The 23,877-nt window shown below is 30.1% G+C and overlaps 1 protein-coding gene across 3 annotated transcripts in view; it reads left to right on the top strand.

The window, feature by feature from the left end:
• The window catches only part of LOC129907405 (pseudouridylate synthase RPUSD2-like), a 133,169-nt gene that overhangs the window by 66,317 nt on the left and 42,975 nt on the right, over positions 1–23,877 (top strand). The window contains exon 2 of one of the 3 annotated variants that reach the window (XM_055983585.1): positions 18,793–19,671. The exons of the other annotated variants lie outside the window; for them this stretch is intronic. Coding sequence (XP_055839560.1) covers positions 19,063–19,671 — 609 coding nt within the window. The 5' untranslated portion in view covers positions 18,793–19,062. The remainder of the gene's footprint in view (positions 1–18,792; positions 19,672–23,877) is intronic. 3 annotated transcript variants of the gene reach the window in all.

Genomic DNA, 23,877 nt, shown 5'->3' on the forward strand with positions numbered 1-23,877 from the left:
AACCATCTGGGGTTTTTTCCTTTTTTGTTTTGGAAAAAGAGCCCGAAAAAAATGGGAGCGGTACGATTGATCGCAAACTAAAATCTCCTATAACAAAATCTCGCATTTTTGCAAAAAATCACGTAAAGCAAAATTTCGCATTTTTAACATCTCACATAACAAAATCTCGCATTTTCAAAATCCTGCATATTAAAATCTCGCATTTTAGAAAAAATCTCGCAAGTTCATTAAATTCTTGCTATATCAAAATCTCGCATTAGAAGAATAAGTTTAGAGCGTAAAGTATCTTAAATTTAAATTGCTTTTTTGGCAGCAAAATGTATAAGCAACAGATTAAATGAAAAGAGAAGGTCGAATACGACAAATTCACATGCATTAAGTCCTTTTGACTCCAACATTCAACAGTTGACCCTGAACACTTTAAAAAACTGGCATAGGCGCCTGACAGTTAACAAACCTTTTCCTTTTCTATTTATCTCTTTAAATTTTAATTCGCGCGCGCGAATTAATAAACATTTTATTTCAATGCGAGATTATAAATTTCGAGATTTTAGTTTGCGAGATTTTAATGTTGCGAGATTTTGGTAAACGAGATTCTGAAATTGCGAGATTTCGATAAAAAAGATTTCATAATGCGAGATTTTAAGATGCGAGGTTTTAAGAACAAGATTTTAAAATGCGGTCAATCGTACCCAACCCGAAAAAAATACTAAAATAATTAAATTTAGTTTTCGTAACATCGCTAGTTAATTTTCATATGCTTAATAGGACCACACCTATCTCTCTATAAGTTTTTGGACCCGCCGAACCCGAATTTCAAGTCCATTTGGCCCGGTCTGTGGCTGTGAGCACATTTTGTTTGAATTTTTATGAATTTTTTTGGGGTTTTTTGCATTTTTTTCAAAACTCTAGGGCGACCGGGCAAAACAGACTTGAAACTCGGATTCAGCGGGTCCAAAAACATATAGAAAGATAGGTCTGGTTCCTGGTACATGACACTTTTTTTTTGTGTCCCGATGTTATTTTAGGTACCTAATATCATAATTTAAAGTTACAGTTTGGTTACAAAATTTTAATTTTTTTATGGTTGGTTCAAGAAAAAGACAAAATTATAAAAAACGTTTGTTTGTACTGCATTTTGAGATAATAAATTAACACCCCGGGGGGGGGGGGCGTCGCGGAGCGCGATTGCACCGCGGCCGGGTGTTTCACCGCGCCGCGAGTCCGGCTGCCATCGGCGGCGAGGCTCTTTTTCCAATACAAAATGTGGAAATTAAGCCAGAATGTATTATTTTGTGGCCTAATTTCCATTTCAATTTCCGACTCTTTTTCCATAGCTGTCTGGCACAATGTCCAATATTTCTGCCTTTTTTTCAAACTATTTTCTATTGTTTTTTCCATTTTTGACTAAAAGAAATATTCTGGCGTTTTTTTTCAAAAAAAAAAAAAATCAGGCGTAATTTCCTATGGCGTAATTTCCGGGAGCCTTACAAAACAAATTAAAAACAAATAAAATAAATACATTAAATTTAAATTTCTAAAATATTTGTTCATGTTGTTTTTTAAAGTTTTTGAAAAAAAAAACTTTAAAATTTTATAGAAACATTCATAAACATTCTTTCCACCAAGAAACCAAACAGATACAAACACCTGAGAATAAAATCAGTGTTGGAATATCAAGGTTTAAACAACTATACCTATTAATCTGTAAGCGAGCGAAGAGATGTCAATTAATCAGGATAAAAATAAAAAGTGGTCACTAAAAAGTGTCTTTATAAGGGTGAAAATACATTTTTTTAGAATTATGAAACAATATTCGAATTCCTCGGAAAATTCTACATCAATTTCATATATTATTCTCCATCAAATAGTGAGACCCAAAAAAGTCCTAGCGACATGAAAAAGTATAAACCAAATTCGCAAAAAAGAGGTGTGCCTACAGAGGGTTAATGTTCTCAAAGTCACACGACAATGTTTGATATATTGAAATTTCTTGACGGTTCCTTAAAAAGCTGAAATTTCTAAACATAAATTGATTTTTCTGAAAAAAATAATCAAATAACGTTTATTCTAGTTTGCATTTTAAAAACAAAAAAAAAAAAAACAAGTAAATCTTAATTTAAAACTGTTGTTCAGTTAAAATAATAGTTAAGAAACTGTCAAATGTTACGAATTTATAAACTTTTTCTCTAGTAAAAAAAGTTCAAATATTAATTTCAACAATTCCAAGTCATTTGAGTGAAAAATATAAACACATGTGACCAAGTTAAACGCTTTAATTTATTCAAAGTCTGTCTGGTATTTCATTTTTTTCTCTAAATTATCACTTGACGAATAAATAAATCTTTGGGTTGTAAAATAATAAATACCTGCATACTCGTTTTCTGAAATCTCATAACACTGTCACAAACGTTCTAGCTTCATGAGTGCTAATAAAATTAGTAAAATTAGTGCATTTATTTAACTTTAAGATGTGAGGAATTTTCTAGTACTATTGAAACGCATTTATAGATGGTGCATTAATAAGCAGGTTTACATAATTCAGTAATAGATTCTTCCAACAATAATTATTTTGTTTGCCAGCACAATTTGCATACTACTTGTGCAAGCAAATTAATTCAATCAAACAATCATTCTACATTTGAACCAAAACTATTGTGACAAATATTAGGTAAACAATTTTCGTTATTTTTTTTTTTGTCAAGATGGAAATTGCATTTGGGATTACTGTATTCGTAAACAATTGATTTTTTTAAATATATAAACCATAAAATTATATGCTACTCAAATATTTTTCCATCTAAATGTTTTATTTTTGTTTTTGTCGTGTTTGCTACTGCCATATTTTATTTAAACAATCACTTAACATAGATGTCAGATAAATAAATCATTGGTCAGTATTTTTTGTTATTTCTTATATTTATTCTAAAGTTGCATAACATTGTCAAAGATAATTATAGCTTTTTGCGAGTGTAATAAAATTAATTTCTCAAATATATCACTTAGATCATCTTCTTAACGATAATGTTAAACTAGTACCAGCTATCGGCTAGACCCTAGAACGTTAAAGATTCATTAAAACGTTAAACTTGTATTTAGATATAATTAAAGAAAATATTTAATGCTTTGCAAATTATGGCTACTATTAATAAGAATGTTTTTCCTTGCATAAGTGAAAGGAATGGTGATATGAAAAGATAATTTTTGAATAGATGAATAATATGTTGAAGTTGATAGTGTACCTTTATCTGGTCTCCTTTAAGTAAATGTTGAGAAATAGCTGTTTTAATTAATGTTTATTTAAAACTCACAGAAGACAAAAAAATAACATATTTTTATTTAAATGTTACCCTCCGGATACCTGACATGGATCTTTGTCAAAAAAAATCAAAAGTTTCCATACCAAAAGGATTGATTTGAATACAATTTCAACCATTTTTTTTTTTTTTTTTAAACATCTGAAAAAAAAATTGAAAGTCCTGTTTATTAATAAACTCCTGAGATTTGAAAACAAAAATCTTTTGAAACTAATGATAGAGTAATAAACTTTTTGAATAATATTGAGAACCAAAAATCAAAAGAGCTCATACAATTTTGTAGAGTTTAATGAGTTTTACATAAGAAGTGCAAGTAATATGCTATTTGACTTTTGTTTGTAACGATTCACATTCCTTGTTAAAGCTTACTACAACAAGCTGTATTTTAAAAGCAGCAGACTCATTATTATTACTGCATTCGTTAGTGGTTAACATAGCCTCACTTGTTCAAAAAAACGATTGTAATTGAAATTTTACAAACGTCTTAAGAGCCTAGTTTTGTTTGTGCTGTTAATCAAAATTTAATATTTAAATTCTTCGCAGATGGCAGAAACGTCCGTAGTGCTTTATTCTACTATTGAAAAACCACTTTGCCCATTAATAAGTTAATGGGGAAAATATTAAATCATTATTAATACACCTTTTATATATAGAAGTCTTATTTATGGAGCAGCTGAATACGTTATTTATAAGGTGGAAGGTTAAATGAATTGTCCCTGATAAGACATTTAGGGGAGAAAGTTTTGAAATTATTTGAAATTAATTCCAATTCAATTTTTATTTATTTTGCATTTCATGTGTTTGCGGCATTTCTATACTTACACGCCTTCAAAAAAAAATCACTCTTGGACCTAGGTTGTAGGTACCTAACAATTTATGATCAAAGATATTTAGAGTATTTTAAGATTTTTCTTTATTAGAATGTATTTTTTAAGTTGAAGTTAACCGGAACCAAGTGTCTCTTTGTAAAAAGTTTGTTAGAAATTATATCACCCGTTAAAAGATGTCTTCAAAGGCATTCCAAAGAAACAAAAACAAACTAATTAATAGTTTGTTTTTTTCTAGTACGCATCAATCTACACTCTCATCTTTTTTGGTTTTTGCTAAGGCAAGGAATAGTTTACTTATAAATGAAAAATAAAACCCTTCTTCTCATTATACTTCTTGAAAGAAAAAAAATAATAAATTGAATCAGCTCTTAATCTCATATACAAATAAACCCACTTGTAACCAAATTTATAATTAAAACAGAGTTTCTTGAAAAAATAATAAAACAAAAAAATATGTTAAGAGCAATTATAAATAATGAATACCAGGTTGGTTCTCAGACAATTTTGTTGAAGTAAATTTTCCTCTTGACTGGCATGGCAGCATGCCCCGATGCACTACTTTCACTGTTTTTCTCCTCCTTGTCCGATATTACATGCTTCAAAAGCACAAAAAAAAAAAAAAAAAAACCAGAAGAGACTATGCCCAATGAAGTAAATATGTCACAGCGTCTTGCACTACATCTCTCACCTGCAATAGCATAAGATATGTAGTATCGCCAATTGTACTTTTGTTGCAGATAATGGGTGTTTTTTTTTGTATCTTTGTGATAACCTTTGTAAAAATGTTGATTAAAAAAGTTTTTTGTTTGCAAAAAATATTTTAATTTTTTTTTGAAATCCAAATTCGTAATCAATTAAAAGTATATCACATGGAAAGAAATTTACTCAAAGTTTTATTTATGATTTCAGAATTCTATATAAAGATAGAAACTCCTTAAGAAAATAAAGAAACACCCTTTACGGGTTTACATTTTTCCTAGAATACTATAAAAAAAATGTTGCGATCGGTTGCAAGATTAAAGAATTGTATATTCTCCTTTTATGGGTCATTGTTGACTTGTTTGGGGCTTTAAAGAAGGTGGAATTGTATATTAATTTTCAAATACATGTTTGTGTTGGTTTGTATGTGTCGTCTCCCGATAAATTGCATGCAATGCAAGGATATAAAAAAAAAACAAGAAAACAAACCTGCTGAAATGACAGTGAATGTGTAGTCTAGGTATGTGTAGTCAGTCATTATTTTAGAATTTATTTACAAACCATAGATTTAGTAGTATCCTGATAGTATAGGTGGTAGCGTTGCAAATATTGAGGCATTCATCTCATTTAGACAAAACAAATATTTCAGGTTCTATTAAGTATTTCCGAAGCTGTGATTTTGGCAGACAAGAAATGAAAAAAAATTAAAATATTTCTAGAATAAATCTATTTTATAGGGCATTCTATTATTTTATTTTGATTACTGTTAATAAATTCATATAAAATAAAAGGGATAAAAACAATACGATTTTCAGTATTCCTCGTTTTTCAGAGCCCGATTTATAAGATCAATTTGCTGTTTTCATTGACTTGTACTAAGGTTTGGTATGTATATGGAGAACAGAACTACATACAGTAGCGAGCAAAAAAAATGCAAACAATAAAAACATTTGCATTTTTTTGCTCGTCTAAAAACGCATATTTAGGTAGACTTTTGATGAAATAATGGTTTTGGAGTTAAATATTCCACAAATTGACTCTGTTTAATGAAAATAAAACAGTTTCAATATGCCAAATTTGATAACTTAGTTCAGGTTCAAAACTCTTTAAACCTCTTTCGTTTGCATTTTTTTTTGCTCGCTACTGTACTTTTTTGTTAAAAGTTAAAAGTGATTTTATGCCCCTTTGAAAAGTCACTCCTAATTTATATATTTTTATTCAAAAAATTTTAACTAAGTATTCCTTTGCCTTTAACTTTAAATAATGACCTTAATATTAAATAAGAATTGCAATTTTTTAAAGCTTCGTTAGGTACAAGCAAGAGCTATGACAGCTTCTCAATAAAGCTCTTTAAGAAGAATCTACTTCATCTTTCTTATAAACTCACTTACTGAAAGTGTTACCGAAGTTTACTTAAACTACCTGAAATACTTTAAAAAAACAAACTTAAAAAACCTGCAGCTGGTACCAGAGTTATAAAGTATATAACTTATACAAAGGAAAGCTTGATGGAAGCTTTATAGAAGCTTTATAAAAGCTTTAACCTGTATGACCTACATTTTTCTACTGTTGGCGAAGTTGTTGTAATTGTTGGAAGAGATTTACATGTGAATGTTCCACAGAAAGTGGAATACAAGTGCGATTCAACAACAAAAGTTAAAACTGTGTTTTTGAAAAATTAAACTCTAATCATGCTTGAAGACTTCTAAAAAATCCTCAAATCCGTAATTTCAAAGTTCAAAAATAAACTGGTATACAAAAGTATTCCTCTGTTCTACAAATTTCGTAATTCATGGTATAATTTCTTGCACAGATCCCACACCAATCGCACATAGAGGTATTTTTGACCCAAAATGATGATACAAATTATTTGTTGGTATTTTTAAATGAAAAGGGTTCAAAGGGTAACTAATAAATACAAACATTACTAACCACATTTTATAATTTTTAAAATTTGTAGGTATTAACCAATAAGATATTTCAATATTACAAAAAAAGTTACACATACGCCACAGTGACCTCTTGTTAGGACGCAAACAAAATTTAAATTTAAGAATTCGAAACAATAAAGTATCGCAAGCGAAAATGGGTTTAGTATTTTTTACCCACCATCGCACGCAGAAAACATAAAAAACAAAATGGCGAAAGTTTTTATTTTCTTTTTCATCTATCGTAAAAAAAAACACTTTGAACTCTCGCCTTAAATGATCAAAATTATAAAAAGAAAATTGTTAATTGAAAAAAATATGCTTTGAATAAAGTAAATGCCTTTATATTTAAAGGCAAAAAAAAATTATTAAAAAAAAAAAAAAACAAAAAACACAGGAAACCCACCTTATAAAAAAACACCTTTAAACAAAATCGCACAAAAAAAAGTCGATCCGCCAAACTTCATTTTTTATTTTAGACTTTTGATCAGCTTTTGATTTTGGTAAAGATACCCTTATGTGGATGGATAGGAAATCATTTAAAAAATTTGAATTCAACAATTGTTATTGTTGAATTTTTGTGTTTTCCTGATCAGGAAAATAAAGAAATGCCTTTTTTACGTAGAATTTTTTAATAATTTAATAGTTTTAACAAGGTAGTAGAATATTTATTTTTAAATAAGCTAGAAAAAAAAAATTTCTTTGAGTTCTATTTTAGGATTCTCAGTCTTAATGTTTTAAAATTTTGGTCCAAATAAATGCAAATATAAACGAAAATACAATTTGTTTTAAATAACATATAATTTGATTGTCAAAAACGTTTTTGAAGACTTGAAATAGTATTTTGCTAAATTGTATTTATTTTCTTTGAAACATACTTTCAAAACTAGTCCAAATAAATGATATAATATTTACAAATATCTACATACATTACATATGTATGTGTAATACAATTATAATAAATTCCTTTGCAAAAACAAAAAAAAAAACAAAATATTTTCCATCTGTATAAAATCACGAAACTATATAACGTTATCTCTTAGGCTATATGAAGGTTTCTTCTTTCAACAAAACGGCTGCCGACTCATGCAGCAAAATTAATACATAACTATATGACATAAATATAAAATCTTAGGGCAAACGAAAATGCAGATTCTTTTTTTTTTCTTATTTAATTTTGTTTTTATTTAGAAGGACTGATGGCATGTCTGTCAAATTTAATGAATGACTGTTTGGTTCATTTCATGGGCTACAAAATATAAAATACGGTTGAATGGGTTTGTGTGTGTTTTTTTTTTTCGATATTAAGTGTCGTGTGTATTACATTTTATATGGATATAAAGTACAGTTATTATAGGTTTCTTTTTCCCATACATGAGTAAATTTTGTTTTTGATATGAAATTTTGTTTAAACTTAAATAAAAAACATTTTGTTAGAAGCTTTTTCATCATTTTTAAATCAATACTCTTACTTGACTTACAAAATTCAGGACCGCAAACGTAAATTATAAAATTAATGATGTAGTCAAAACACTTCACACAATCGTATTTTAAAATTTGTCATTTCAAGAATTTGTGATATTTTTTGTTTTATGGGCAATAATATTTGTCTTTTGTAGGTAGATAACATTTCAACTTTAGATCGTAAAATTTTGATTTCCCTGTAGGAAATATAAAACATGAAATCGGTGTTTGAATTATTTGAAAAATGGAATAAAAACTCCAGTTTATATTTGCGATGGAGGCAGCAGGTATATTTACAAGTTTAGGGCTTTTAAAAAAGATCGTGCTCGAATTGACAATCGAATGTGACATTTCGATGATACAGTATGCAGAAAATGTAGATTCCGCAAAGGAAAGTATCCTTTGTTATAATTAATCCTTTAATTCTCAATGGCATACACGTGGTAAATCATCGAATTGGAACTCTTCTAATTTTAAATCAATATTTTTGTTCACATCTGTTTCGTATAACATCACAAAACAAGTTTGAAACTATAAAATGTTAGAAAGAATAGACAAAATAAAAACTTCTTTTAATTTGAGGCTCTTTGAATGAAAATCAAAGATTTTTCTATCAATGTAAGCTGTTTAATTTATGGTTGACATTTTTCGGGTTGACAACAGAAAGCCACAGCTTTCAGTGACTTCAGCTGGACATGTTTTATGGAAATCCTTAATGCATAAGCGCCATCCTTAATCATCAATCGAATGCTTTTTCAAAATCAACAACAGAATGTGCAAATGCCCTAAGGAATCACGATGTTTGTCCATAAAGAGCCTAATCTGAAGTTGAATTACCCGCGACGAACCACTTTGCTTTTTTTGCAGTCGGTTTCTTTCTTCATTGATTAAGGATTCGATCATATCTCATAAGCTTGGAAACAAGACACAACAATTATGAGCCATCGGAACCCGATTTCTCCTATCTTTGTTCCAAATCTCTGAGATTATTTGGTTTAGCATAACAGCTTTAGCTCTTTTTTACTCTTTTTAGGTATTTAAAGTAGCCGGGAAAGTCAGTCACAAATCACAAACTACGTAGGTAACAAGCCACTGAAAAACATAATGAAATTTATCCAAATTTCAGGATGGTTCAGGGAGGCCCCTAACACTATTTCCAACACCTAATTCCCAATAAAACCTTCCCTTACCCATCCTCACTCCTGCCCACCCTAACCCTGGGGATCACAATGGATCCATCGAGATCCGAGTGGGATGACTCGACTTGTCGGATTAACACCCCGTTCAACCTAACCTAACCTAGCGTAGGTAACTACATTTTCTTAAAATATTTGGCTCTCAACTAAACAATGCTGAAATACTTTCAAGAACATTAGCTATGAAAGAGTTTTTGTTTTGAAAATAAATCAGTTAATATGTTAAAAAGTTTATTCCACTTTTAATTGCTCATTCCAAATGTTTGATTCTAAGAAAAATTCTAAAATTTCTTTTAAGAACTGTAAAAAATTTGCTTTCAAATACGTAGTTAATGCAGAAAGGGGACGGAATACTGTGGCCAGTTGTGAAGAATTTTATCGTTTTCCTCAACCTTGAACATTATTAATTATCTTTGGCGAGCAAATCTTATGACCATTTCTGTTTCTTTGAAAATGGTTCTTCCCTTTGAAAATTGTTAACTCTTATTTTATTGGAGCTCTCGACAAGCTTTCGCAATGGGAGAAGAAATTTCTCCCGTCTCGTTGTTAAGGCTCTTCGAATTCATTGCTTGAAATTGAGCCACTCTATTTTTTTTTTTTCATTCTTGCAGTTTCCGTATTACTCGAGTCGTGACCTTGGTATTATTTGTACCATTTTTACATCTATAAAGTATTTGTTTAATAGATTTAATCAGAATCATACATCATTGGTATGTTCTATCTATTCGATAGCATTGAAAGTCAGATAATGGAAGTCTTCTATCACCTTTAAGGCAGGTTTCCGTAACTTAACATACATTTTTTACCCTACAACTTGTATTTCTGTAATCTTGAAATCCATGCAAAAACAGAAAACACATTTGAACATAAAACACCAACTGATATCCGACATTGATTTATTAACAACAATCATATGAACGTAAAGTCATCATTTTTTTTTTTCGAATTGACAGTTTCTTTCCGCTCAGGGGCGAATCTGATACATTAAAGGCCTTTTATATCAATGAGACACGTAGAACGTCAAATTATTTGAATAAATGAAGTTTCGCAAAACTATTATGGGATTTCAACGGTAACAGTTTGAAATGACAGTCTTCTGTTAATGAAAAAGAGAATCAAATTCAAACTTTTAAATTTCCAGCCGCCCTTTAAATTTAGTCGCCTCGTAATGTGCCCCTGCAATTTAAAACAAAAACCCAGCTCTGTTCCCCACACTTGTGCTTACCAAAGTCGTTGATAGAAAATCATTTTTGATCAGACAAGTAGCTTGCAAGTTGTTATAATACATCATAGACTTGATCAAAGAAGTTAAAAAAAAAAAAATGAATGAAGACAAAACAAAAAGACTAAACGAAGAAGTAATACTCGCGTAAAAAATGAAAAAAAAAAACCTTAGTAGGCCACTGGTCCATGAAAGAAAGATATAGAACTTGCGTTTGCGTTGTTCAAACTATGTCAATGCCATGGCCAGTAATCTAGTAATAGGTTGAAATTAAGTGGGCGTAACAGCCTTAAGTTGTGCGTTTTGTCTAATATTTCAAAACAATAGCTTTTATATATACAATTGCAAAGAGATCAATGAAAAGACGACAGCTCAAGTTCAGTTTGTTGTTTGTTTAATAAATGATGATAATGATACTGAAAGATGTGCCATTAATAAGGTCTATTCAAATAAAGATATTAGTCGTTAATTGAAGACCCGAAGAAGATACAAAATTATAAGTATTATTTTTATTTTCGTTTTTGTCTGTTGCATTACCTCAAGGCAGTACAAGTGAATGTAGTTTCACCTGTTTTTTTTTTGGTTTGAAATCTTTTTCATCTCTCAGGAAATGATTGATCGTTGAGAGAAACTTCAAATTGTATCGCAAATTTGATAGCTCAACTAAGTCATTAAAGTAGGTTTATGTGTCTTGTGATTGTCCAGTTTTGTTTTTGTTGTTATTAAGGTTTCTGTATTAAGTAGTGAAGTGCTCAATTTTGAACATGAAAAAGTAGAGTTTGGTAATTTAATTATTATTCATTACATCAGCATTGTATAAAATAATAGAAAAGATTATTTTTTGCATACTGTACTATTCCTTACTTTAACTATCTTTAACTTTTAGCTTGATTACTTTTCATTAGCTACATATTTTTTTAATATGTATATAATTATTGATGCCATAGTTAAATGTTATTTCTTTATGAAATATTCGTTAGGAAGAATTACAGATAGAATTTACTAATGATTATACCTGTTTCTTATCTTAATAACCAACTCTTATATCGAATACAGGTTGAATTTTATTTGTATGGAACTTTAAGTTTTTACATTTATTTTAACTCATGAAATTAATTATTGTAGTAAAATAAAAAAAAATCGAAGCAATCGATGGTATTAGCAGTATAATTTAATGTATATTACAATAGTCTCATTGAAACCAGATATCTCCAACAATATGGGTTTGAATTTCAGGTAACAAGTAGTTCCCTATCATGGTACACTAGAAGCTGCTGTCATTGAAGATAATACTACGGTCAATCTCATTTAAAATTTAACCAATGATTTTTGCAAGCCCACAAACAATAATTCATACAAAACTGCATTTCTCTCGATGGAAGTACTTCAGTCCAAAGTCAATGTAATTGAATTATAATCGAGAAATGAATGCAGAACATATTTTTTTTATAAAATCATCGTAGATTCAATTATTGTGGTTGCTTTTAGAGAAGATCTCTTGAAAAAAATTGATTACTCAATACGACAAAACAAATCTATTGAGATTGTACTTTTGATTATACATAAATAGGTATATTAACTATATTTCCATTATGAAATTTTATTTTAAAACTGACCCGAAACGCAATGCTACATTTCTCCCCCATCTGCAAAAAAAAAATCAGGTAGTTGGAATAAATACCTCGAGATTATTTATTTTTTATTAATTAATTAAAAATGAAAAAAAACAAAAAAAATTAAAAAATGTTTGGATTTTGTTTATTGATTCATACACTTCGCGTCACTTGAATAGAAACAACAATTTTTCTTTAGAAAATACCGATTGGCGCTTCGGTGAGGTAACTTAGTAGATTTTTGGTTTTGCATTTTCAAAGAGGAACTTTTAACAAACAATGTTGTAAAAACAAAAAACCCAAAACAGAAACCGTATGGCTACTAGTTGCGTTTTTTTGCATTACTTCACAAAAAACAGTGTTTTTTTTTGCGTCACTTGAATAGAAACAAGCTCTTAAATTAGATAAAAATGATGAAAAATCATGGACAACACTAATTTTTGCAAAGCAGTCTTAAACTTTGACATTATTTGCACATTATAACCAATTATGGGCTACGAGCTACCAATAGGCACCACAGAAAATGCCTAAATAGCAGCTAACATTGGAAATGCACCTGCACTATGCAAAATCGAGAAAGATATTGGAAAATTTACCAAATTTGGATGAGATAATTTTTAAAATATCGTAAACTAGTGATCAAATCAAAAAATAAGACAGGTGAGACCCAAGTCACGAGCAGAGAAAAAAATAACTTAAAAACTAGCTGCAATTTTCTTCACTTTGCCGCTAAAATCGATCAAAAACGTGGTGTTAGTGCGATGGAAACGTGTTGGTTTGTTCCATCCTGAAAGTTATAAAAGGTGCAACACATTAAAAAAGCCTCAAAATGCAAAATAACAACATTTTAAGTTCTACTAAGATTACAAAAAAGTTAACTATTTTATAGTTGCATTCGAACTGAAAAGTAGTGAGGTAAAGAGTGGTTTTTTAAAGGAAAACATATCAACTCAGATGGACCACGTTAATATTAGCCCTATTTCATTGGTTTATAAAAGAATAACCTTTATCGCATCGCCAATAAAGGGCACTAAAATGTGTTATAGTAATACGCTTTGTTTTTATGATGTGCAATAGCAAAATTGAAGCTTCACGCTTCGAAAAAAGATGCAAACTTTTACAAAGAAATAATGGAAGAAGCTCTTGGGAAGTTTAGGAACGTGGAAAAACAACCCTCTTAGAGATTGCACAAGGATAGTTCCAGAAAAAACAACGCAATAGAAACAAAACAGATGCATTCCGGATGAAAACGAAAGTTTATTTCACTTATTCAAACCTTAAATTGTAGAAAATGTCATTTTCTTAATTTGTAAGAAGTTACCAAACACTTTTATCACTTTCTCCAATTAGGTCCACGATTGTGTACAGTACAAGTGCATTTTCAATGTTTAATTCTATTTATGCATTTTCTGTCATGCCTAATGGTAGCTCGTAGCCCATAATTGGTTATAATGTGCAAATAATGTCAAAGTTTAAGACTGCTTTGCAAAAATTAGTGTTGTCCATGATTTTTCATCATTTTTATCTAATTTAAGAGCTTGTTTCTATTCAAGTGACGCAAAAAAAAACACTGTTTTTTGTGAAGTAATGCAAAAAAACGCAACTAGTAGCCATACGGTTTCTGTTTTGGGTTTTTTGTTTTTACAACATTGTTTGTTAAAAGTTCCTCTTTGAAAATGCAAAACCAAAAATCTACTAAGTTACCTCACCGAAGCGCCAATCGGTATTTTCTAAAGAAAAATTGTTGTTTCTATTCAAGTGACGCGAAGTGTATATACATTCAGTAATTGTAACAGCAGGCAACTCCTCTGACGTATATACTTGTACATAGTATGTTAGCATATCATGAAAAACCTGACTAATTTTGACAAGCTGTGAAAAAATAAGATATCTGTGTATGCCTATTTTATGCCGCACTTGTTGGTTTTGTTGTATATTTCTTTGATGTGAAAACTAACGTGAAAAACGAATTATACTTAGTTGAATTAATCGCATCTGCAAGATTGATACTTCCATTCACTATTAAAATGAAGCAGCGTTATTACCACATTTAAGCAAAAAATTAAAAAAAAAAGCATATGGAACAGTCGATAAAATTATTTTATTTTAAATTTTGTTTTTCTAATGGAAATTAATGTATTTTTTTTTTTGGAACCGGAAAACAAATTAGACCCTTTTTACTGATTCTAGGATTTTTGAAAAAAACATTTATTTCATATTTAGGTTAGCTTTTAACAAATGCTTACACATTCTTGTTATCTAGACTACTTGAACAAAATTTAATGTTTATAAAATGTAAAACAATTCTATCCGATCGCATCTAAACCCTACTTAATAAGAGTTTTAAAAAATTGTCTTTCAATTCATTACAAAAAATTGTAACAAAAACTACAAACACACACAGATATTGAACATCCGGTTTATATCTAAGAAAATAAAATCTAAATCTACATACAAAATTCTGAGCGACTAGTAATAAACATCATTTGAAGGGTTAGTTTTAGTCTCTAGAAAAAAAAGATACGTATACGCCACAGTGTACAATAGTACAATGAAATTTTTAACATAAATATAAAATAGTTTTATTGTTCATTTAAAAAAAATAGTAATATCAACATTTATCTGTTATGTTAATTTAGTTTACAAAAAGGAAATCAGGACATTTTATCGATTTCACTCAAAAAATTACAAAAAATTAAGCAATGTTTGGGCACCCGGTGCAGTTATACCTTCTTCTAGTATAGATTTTAACCCATCTTCATGGTCAGGCGCTGGATAGACAGTAAATATGGCTGGTGATTAATTTTTCAACAACAAAGACTTACCTGTAATCTTTTATTGCCAATAATAATTCTTGGAGTGCGTAGATAATTATTTAAAAGTTGCTCAGGTGCAAGCAAGTATTCACAACGAAAAAATCGTGATGTATGTGGAAGACACTTTACAGTGCAATAAAAGGGACATTTTCTAAAGACAGAAGGTATAGAAAAATCCTGATTTTGTTGTTCAATCAATCAAGAACAATTTGTTTTCGACTAATTTGCTTTTATATTATCATTTATATGAGATTGATACTTTCTACAGAACGTGCCTAACGATCTTGTAAATGCTTAATTTGGTGAAACTTCCGATGTTTCACCAAATTTCTTCACCATTACGACACATTTACAACGGCTACTTGTTGTGAGAAAAATCACATTTTTAATTTAACTATAAACAAACTCTATTTTGACATCTGTCAAACATTTTCTAAAAGACAACTTTACAAATTGAATTAATGCGTGTTAACTTACAATGTAGTCCCTTTTATCTTTCTAAACAAAACAAAAAAGAATTTTTTTTTCAAAATAAAAATAAATAAAAAAAAGAATAAAACATGTACTAAATACTTGAAATCTAAATAAAAAAAAAATAACAAAACAAAATAAATATGCAATAGCGCAAAAAAACATTAGACACAGAAATTGTAACGCACAATTTGCCCCCAAGATCTTCTTATGCTGTAAACAACGGATATATCATAATGTGTATGAAGAGAACAAAATAAATTAACAAATAGTATTTTACCGGGGATTTTCTATTTTTATTGACTGGTACACCAGGAGGTGTACATACATATAATCTACCCATCCATCTTTCGAGGCAACAAAAAAAAAAAGGGGGAAGAATTTTAGAACAAATATTTTTTCACTCTACAAACACACAAAATGCTCCTCGGCTAGGCGAAATAGAAACAAAACTATAAGAAGTTTATCGTGCGCCCAAGCATTTCTTAAATAGTTGGCAAGTGTCAAATTTTAAATTTTCTCGTCTCGTCTGTGCGCATATTTGAGGACAACGCTTGTTGTAACCAGACGAAAACCGAGTAACTTGTTGTAATTTATAATAAAAATCTTTTATGTCGACTTATTTAAAAATGGGCGCCTTAAAAAAAAAAAGAAAAGAAATCTTTTAAAGAAGACAAATGAAGGCAAAAAGAAAATGAAAAAAAAAAAGAAAATAAATGGAATTCTATTTTCAAGAAAAAAAAACAGAAGAAAACAAGAATGAAAACGCTTTACTATATTTGTTCTCTCAAATATATTGACCAGGGTGGAAAAAATATCTAATTTTAATACATCCCTGCAGCGAACATTTCAAATAATCTATAGCTTTGAAATGGATTAACTAAAGATATACACATGTTTTTTTGTTCGTAAAAGTAGTCGTAACGATTAAGATTAGTGATTGCTTTTTGATTGATTGTATTTCAAGTAAACCAAGGTATATCAATGATTATACAATGCTATGTACATTTGTACATAGCAAATTTATCGGTTTGAGATTTAGGAATTTTTCCTACATTAGCATTTGTATTGATTCGAATAAATAAATAAAATAAAGTTGATAAATAGATACAAATCAATTCAGGAGCATCAGATAGTAGTTTTGTTCCTTTGGAAAATACTGGAATATATTGTTTAACATTATTAAATTCGGTTATATTTCAAGAACAATTCACAAAAGACCGGCTAAGTGCGGTTGAAAACCCTTTTTTTTTTGTATTTCTTTTGTCACTAATGACGGAGATACCATTTTTATGAATAAATGTTTTGTCCTTTTGTGTAAATATTTCGTATTATAAAGGATACCATTTTGCTTACCCTGATGTGGTTTTACTTGAACATGCGATATAATAACTATGAAGGCTACATCATATGACTGGTTTGCATTAGTTAAAGTAAAATCAAACAAATTTCAATCGAAGGCGAATTAATGATGATTAAATGACACGAAAAAGGTGGGAAGTGTCATTTTGATGTTTGTTTTATAAAAAACGTAAATACGAGCTAAAAGGGTGTTCGAAAATATGTATTTCAAACTTGGGACTTATAATAGCATTTTGAAATGATTTCAATTTCTGTTGGTTTGAAGAGTGAAATAATCAGCTTAAAATTTTAAATATTTCATGTCCTAGTTCTACAATAGTAGGTGACTCCAAAGCGTCAAACATTTGACATAAAATGTTCAAAATTTTAAGGTGAATACTTGTTGCACTTATATTCGGTGCCTTTAATGTATAAGCGTTGAAAAAAAAAATCGATGTAAAACAAGTGCAGGGAAGTAGAACACGCCAATTTCTATTTTTATAACTTCAAGGAATAATAAAATGCAAAGAAAGTCCTGTTAAAAAATTTTGTGTATAGTTGCAAATTTTCGTCTAATTTTACTGTACTGTTGCGATCGATAGTTTCTACGAAGGGTTTTGGAAAGAGAAAAATGTCTACGGCTCCGCATCTAGCAAAAACGGAGCTTTTAAGTTTATATTGACGTTGTTTTTATTGAAATTGTCGCATATATTTGCTGATGGAAAACAAAGAATGCAGTGAAAAGTATGCTTTTTCTTAGGGATCGGGTCAAAATTCTGCTTTTCAAAATTCTGCTTTTTTTCTATTCTGCTTTTCAAAATTCTGCCAGCATTATACTTGAACAAAAAAAATTCTGCCAATTCTGTTTTTTTTTTATAGCATATGCGCTGACTAAAGAAAAATACACCTCATTAATGTAATTCAACATAGGTACTTTCTGTATTAAAAACCTTTTCTTAATACATATTTTCAAATTTATTCATTTATAAAACAAAAATTAATTTGCTTTCAAAGAATGACAAATTATGAAGGTAAGTAATCAAATAAGCAGAAAATTTTTCAAGAAGATGTTTCTACAAATTTTTTGCAAAAAATTAAAAAAGGGTTTGAAAAATGTTAAAAAGCGCGCGCTTTTTAACACTTTCCAAGCCCTTTTTTAATTTTTTGCAGAATTTTGAAAAACAGAATTTTGAAAAAAATTTGAAAAGAAAATTATAAAAAAAAATACAATTTAATTATTTTTTTCGTTACAAAAGGCTACATGTTGTCTGTTACTATTACAAGATCCCACAAAAACTCTAAAACCGTCAAATATTTCGTCTGGTATCAGAATATTCAGATAGTATCGTGGGTCAAGTCTCTGACCTAAATCTAATTAAGAATCTGTTGGAAATTTTGAAGGTATTGTTAAGGGGTATGAAAACCACAAATTCAACGGCCTCGAGGTTGTGTTAAGCTCAAATACGACCGAATTTTCAGATTATTTTTTTTTTAATTTGATAATGTCTCACGGCATATTTAGAACTGGTAAAAATATGTATATTTAAGTAAACTAAATACATTGAAACAAAAGCCTTCTTCCAAAAACAGGCAGAATTGGTCAAGTTCAAACACAAATTTAACACTCTATTTTTGTAAAATAGAGTATTTTTTAAAATTTAAATGAAGAAAACTTATTGTTGTATATAGAAAATCAAGAAAAAAAGGCAAAACATTTGACCAATTTTTCTCGTCACTGTCGTCACAAGTTGAAATAATGTACTTACAACAACTTCCTTAAAAACTTCGAACATAAAAATCGAGATTATCACCCTATTTGGTTACCTCCGTTTATTAGTTTCTGTTCAAAAAAAAAAAAAAAATTCAAACTAATTATTTACTATTTAATGCTATAGTGTAATGAAAAGAACAAAATCATAATCAAAAGTGACAATTTTATATTTTTGTATGCTGACCAATAAAAATAAATAAAAACATAATCACATATTAAATTATACATATTCAACAAGAAATCAAAATATCAAATACAAATCGTACCTGTATGCAGAAATATCAACATTTTTTTTGGTGATATTACGGCCAATAAAACAAACTTTATACTCCTCAAAAGATCATTTTAAAACAATAAGCTAAAAAAACTGTATCGTTTGTTGTGGTAAATTATAATGCAACATCATCCAGGATCATGGTATCTTCCTTGGGGCGTTCCTTTACAAAAAATGCTCGCAGTACCCTTTCAACATCCAGCTGCTGTTGCCTACGCATCCCCACAATCACCAACAGCAGCATCAGTTCCTTGTCCTGTGGCACAGAGCCAACATTGCCCGAATCCACAACAAGCCCCCAATCAAACTTACCCGCCTCATCATCAAATTCACGCAGCCGTTGCATTGCACCGCAACTCGAATGCAGCCGCCTTACACACCTCCGCAGCAGCAGCTGCTGCTGTCGCTGCTCGTCATCAACAACATCCACATGCACAACATCATCCACAAAATATGCATCCAGCTGCTGCAGCTGCTCTATTCACACCGATGTCGCTGGGAACATTTCTTGCGTCATCATCGCCACATCTAGCTGGTCTAGCGGCAGCACAACAAACCCTCACACCCTGCGGAACTGTTCATCAGCAGCCAAACCATCTACTCAAAGGCAATCCAACAAATCAGAATCAATCACAATTGGCGGCGGCAATGAATCTGAATGTCGGCGTGATTACAATGCGGCAATCTAATACTCCAACGGCTGCAGTGTTGCCAGTAGCAATGAAAAAGGTAAGTTTGAAAAGTTCATTTTTTTTAACACAAAATATTGAACGACAAAAAATTGGAATTAATGAATAAATTTGAATATAATTTTAGGTTTGTTTTTTATTGTTTCTTCTCATACATATATTGAGATTTATTTGCACAAATTCTATGTTGACACTTAATCATCGATAAAATATTTCAATGAGTTGTTTTGTATAATTAACAACATGAGTGTAGGTGTTTGAAATTTGTGTGTGGGAAAAAAGAGTGTGCAGACAGAGTGTGCTCCCGCAGTATTTATCTTATTTGTAGAAAAATCTGCAGCACTATAATCAATTTAAAATTGAAAGTTATTGTTTGTTTGAAGCCGTTTTGGGTGCGCCCACTTTTTTATAGAAAAATTAGACGCACAAAAACTAAACTTCACATGAAGAAGCGTCACAATTTATAATTGAGTGGGTTAAAGGAAAAAGCGTTATAATTTAATAATATTGAGTGTTACTTATATTATTTCTTTTAGTTGTAGCGTAAGAATTTCCTATTGTGAAATCACTGCATTATCTCAAGCAATTTTTCGGACCTAACACAACAAAGTGGAATACGAAAAAATAATACCTTATCCACTGCTCTATCAAACTGGTCAGAGTTTTCTCTTTTTTGACAATAAGTCATGAATAATTTTGGTCAAAATCACAGCCACATCTATCTTTGCGCCTCTAAAGAGACGTCTCTTTTTTCCCAACAAATTCACTCCGATTAATAATTGCCTAAAAATAAATCTTTTTCATAATTTGATTTACGTTTGTAATCATTTAATTCTAAGCTTTTAGTAACAGCAGAGCTACCTTTGTGTCTCTAAATTAGCGTTTTCCTTCTTTGCCTCTTTTTTTCACCCCCAACCACTTTTACTCCTCTTTTTAAAAACTGTGCAAGAACAACGTATCTTTTTCATAGTTTAGTTCCTCTTTAACCATTTTTTTTTTAATTATTTACTCTACTACCCTTTTTCTTGTGTTTATTGTGCATCCAATAAGCTTACCAATAAGCTAAATTTTTTTTTAACTGACCCGTTAGGTTTTTAATCAGTAAATTCTAAACCGTTAGTCCCATTAAATAATAAGTCATTGGCGAAAAGTTGAGTTCCTAATAAACGGACTTTTGAAAGATTTTTGCCATTGGTGTTAGAGTTGTGTAAGAGTGTGGTTAAAGAAGTCACGTATTTGGGTGTCGCCTTTTTTAAAACATTTTTTGACATAAGAGCTTGTGAGGTCTATGTCGACACTGACAGACCGCGTGCATTCTCTATTGTCAGCCTGATAACGTCCTTTCTTCGCCGATTTATGAGATCTTTTGGGAACAAGTTCTTCGGAACGATGTCATAACTTTTGTCCTAATTTCTTGAGAAGGTAACTCAAGTGTAACAGTTCCTGCATTCAATGGATAGGCTATTCAGTAGAAACACGTGTAGCTGATGATATGTTGTTTGGTCGAGCATGCGTTTCTCAGTTTTCCATTTTGAATAACAACAGTTTACAAATTTTTGTTTTGTGGCAAGTACTTTAGAAAAAAGTATTTTTTTGAACACATATATGGTATTTATTTATTTTTTCAAAGAAGCGTTTTCGAGACATGAGCAAAAACAATTTGTTTTGCTCTTTTTTATTTTGCTAGCCCAAATTTCAATAACGGTTCATTTGTTTTCGATATACTTTTTGTAATATTTCAAAAACGGAAAAACCTATGCACATTTGTGTTCAAATTCCACTAAAATATTAAAATTTGCTGTAATTTATGCTGTAAAATAAGAGTCCGTGCAAATCGGCCAATTTTGCGTCTTAGAAAGGGTACAGCAGCATGTTACTGATGAGCCCAACTGTTGTACCTGTTTGAAACGCATTTTGGACTAAAGGTCATTAAAAAGGGTCCACAAAAAAACACAAAAATATGAATTTATTTACATTATTTCACCCAGAGAAAAAACGCATAGTAATTTTTAATCCGTTCTACATTGAATCAATGGTGAAAAATATATTCAATAATTTTCTAAAAATCGTCCTATGGTTAACTTAGAGTTTGTCACATAAATTTTTATAAGTGAGATGGCACAGTGGTAAAGCACAAGCTTGTCAACCCATGTATAGCAGGATCGATCCCCAGCGGATGCCAGTTTTACTTTTTTTTAATGTGTGAACAACTTAGATTTAAAGTGTGCTACTTTGATTCAATCATTTTCCACTTTAAACTAAAAATGTAGTGATTTTCCATTGATTCAAAGTGGTTTCGATTGATTTTACGTTGTTTTTTTGGCTCAGTGTTGTGTTTTCTGTTTTTTTTCTTCTTGTTTGATAATTGCATAAAAGCCATAACATATAATATAGATAGCACTGGTCGGCAAAGAAAATAGAGCTTAAACCAAACCATATTTTTCCAAAGATTTTTGTATGCTGATTCCGAATCTGAAGTCAAAATTTCACAGGCACGTCACGTTTTCGAAATATTTGAATATTAACAGGTCAAAAACGTATTTTGTTGGTACTTTTGGTGTTGAATTTCATCACCGTTAATTTTTTGTTTGCAAAACTACTTAAGCAATCTTCAAAAGCCATATTTTATCGTCTTAAATATGTTTATTTTTTTTAAAGCTATTTGTTTCTAAAAGATATTTGGTAAAGAAATTTATGATATCTCAAAATCTTGGTGGTTAAGGTAACTTATGGTTTTTTGAAGCATATTTGAAGCAAATTCCAGTTTTGGACTCCTGATTTGGATAAAAAAGCAAAATATTACAGAAAAATATATATTTCAGATCAAAGGTCAAAAAACATTTCATTCAAGATTAGTTTTTGGGACTTTATAGCGAAAATAGTGGTGAGCAGAGCTCAATAACTAGACGTGATGGAATAAATCTGTTAACAGTTTTGAATTCAGCACAGTTAATTGAAATCACCTTACAGAGTTCTTGCTCCCGAATTTTTTTGTTTTTTGCCGACCAGTGTAATTAGAACTTTGTCATCTTAATTAAAGAAATATTCGACATATTCAAACAATGCGGCCTTTGTTAAAAGCTTTTTTTTAAGCTTTCCGTAAAGAAGAAGCATAAGTTCTTGAAGACTGTGGAACTCCAAATTGATTTTAATAACTACGAACCCAAAAAAACCTAGAACCTTCCAATTGAAGCACTATCCCCGCCCAAAGATTTAAGTTGGCATGTCGGTAGAATAACAGCATATCGATGAAGCTAAAGCCAACAAGAAATTGATCAAACGATGCTTTCTTGGCCTCCGAATCTCTTATCAAACAGATCCCACGTTCATTGAGACCTTGTTTATTTAGTTTAGTATTTTGTCCCTCCAGTTTATCGATAATGTGTAAGATCGATGAGGTCAAGGCCATTATCAAACTGCACATCAAGTGCTCAATGAGACCCAGACCACTACAGCCATTGCACTAAATAAAAGAAATACAAAACCTTGATTTATACTTAATCACTGTAGCTATTTCTCTGCATAAGCTACAGACTTGTGCTCATTAAATAAAATAATAATTAACTCATCAAGACCATTTCAATGATACAGGGAACTGTTTACTACATCAATACGACGAACAATGGGGCAAAATGGCAAAAAGGTGGCATTAAATCAACCAAATGAGCTGGACACTTGAAATTTGGAACAAATCCTACTTATAAAAATGTTAGTTCATAGCCAAAATTTCGAATGGACATGTCCATTTTTTTAAGATTTTCAAAATGTTTCGGAAAATCCTCAATCAGTTTAATTTCAACTTTGAATGCCTTTTATAAAATAGTAATACAATTATTGCAATTATAAAAAAAAAAAAAAAATAAAAATAGGGTTGACAATTTTGAAATTTTGATTTTTTTTTTATTATTTTATTACTATTTTTTTGAAATAAATTTATTCAATGAATTTTTTTAAAATATTTTATTATACATAAATACGCATTTAATAAATGAACATATTAAATAATTTAGATGTCTTTTTCACTCTCAATTTTTACTAAAAAAGGTGCATTTATAGAAAATGACGTCATCAACTAAAAATGAACAATTCACACAGGGTAGCAAAAAGTAGCAAGAAAACTTTTCATATTCTAAAACTAGACAAAACGCAGAACAAAGTGACATATAAAACTTATTGGAGTTTTACGGCAAACGCAACAAAATAACTAAGGCTTTCAGAAAAAAGCTGAAAAACACATTATTTTCAG

Source organism: Episyrphus balteatus, chromosome 1, assembly GCF_945859705.1.
Source record: "Episyrphus balteatus chromosome 1, idEpiBalt1.1, whole genome shotgun sequence".
In the NCBI taxonomy this organism is placed as follows: Eukaryota; Metazoa; Arthropoda; class Insecta; order Diptera; family Syrphidae; genus Episyrphus; species Episyrphus balteatus.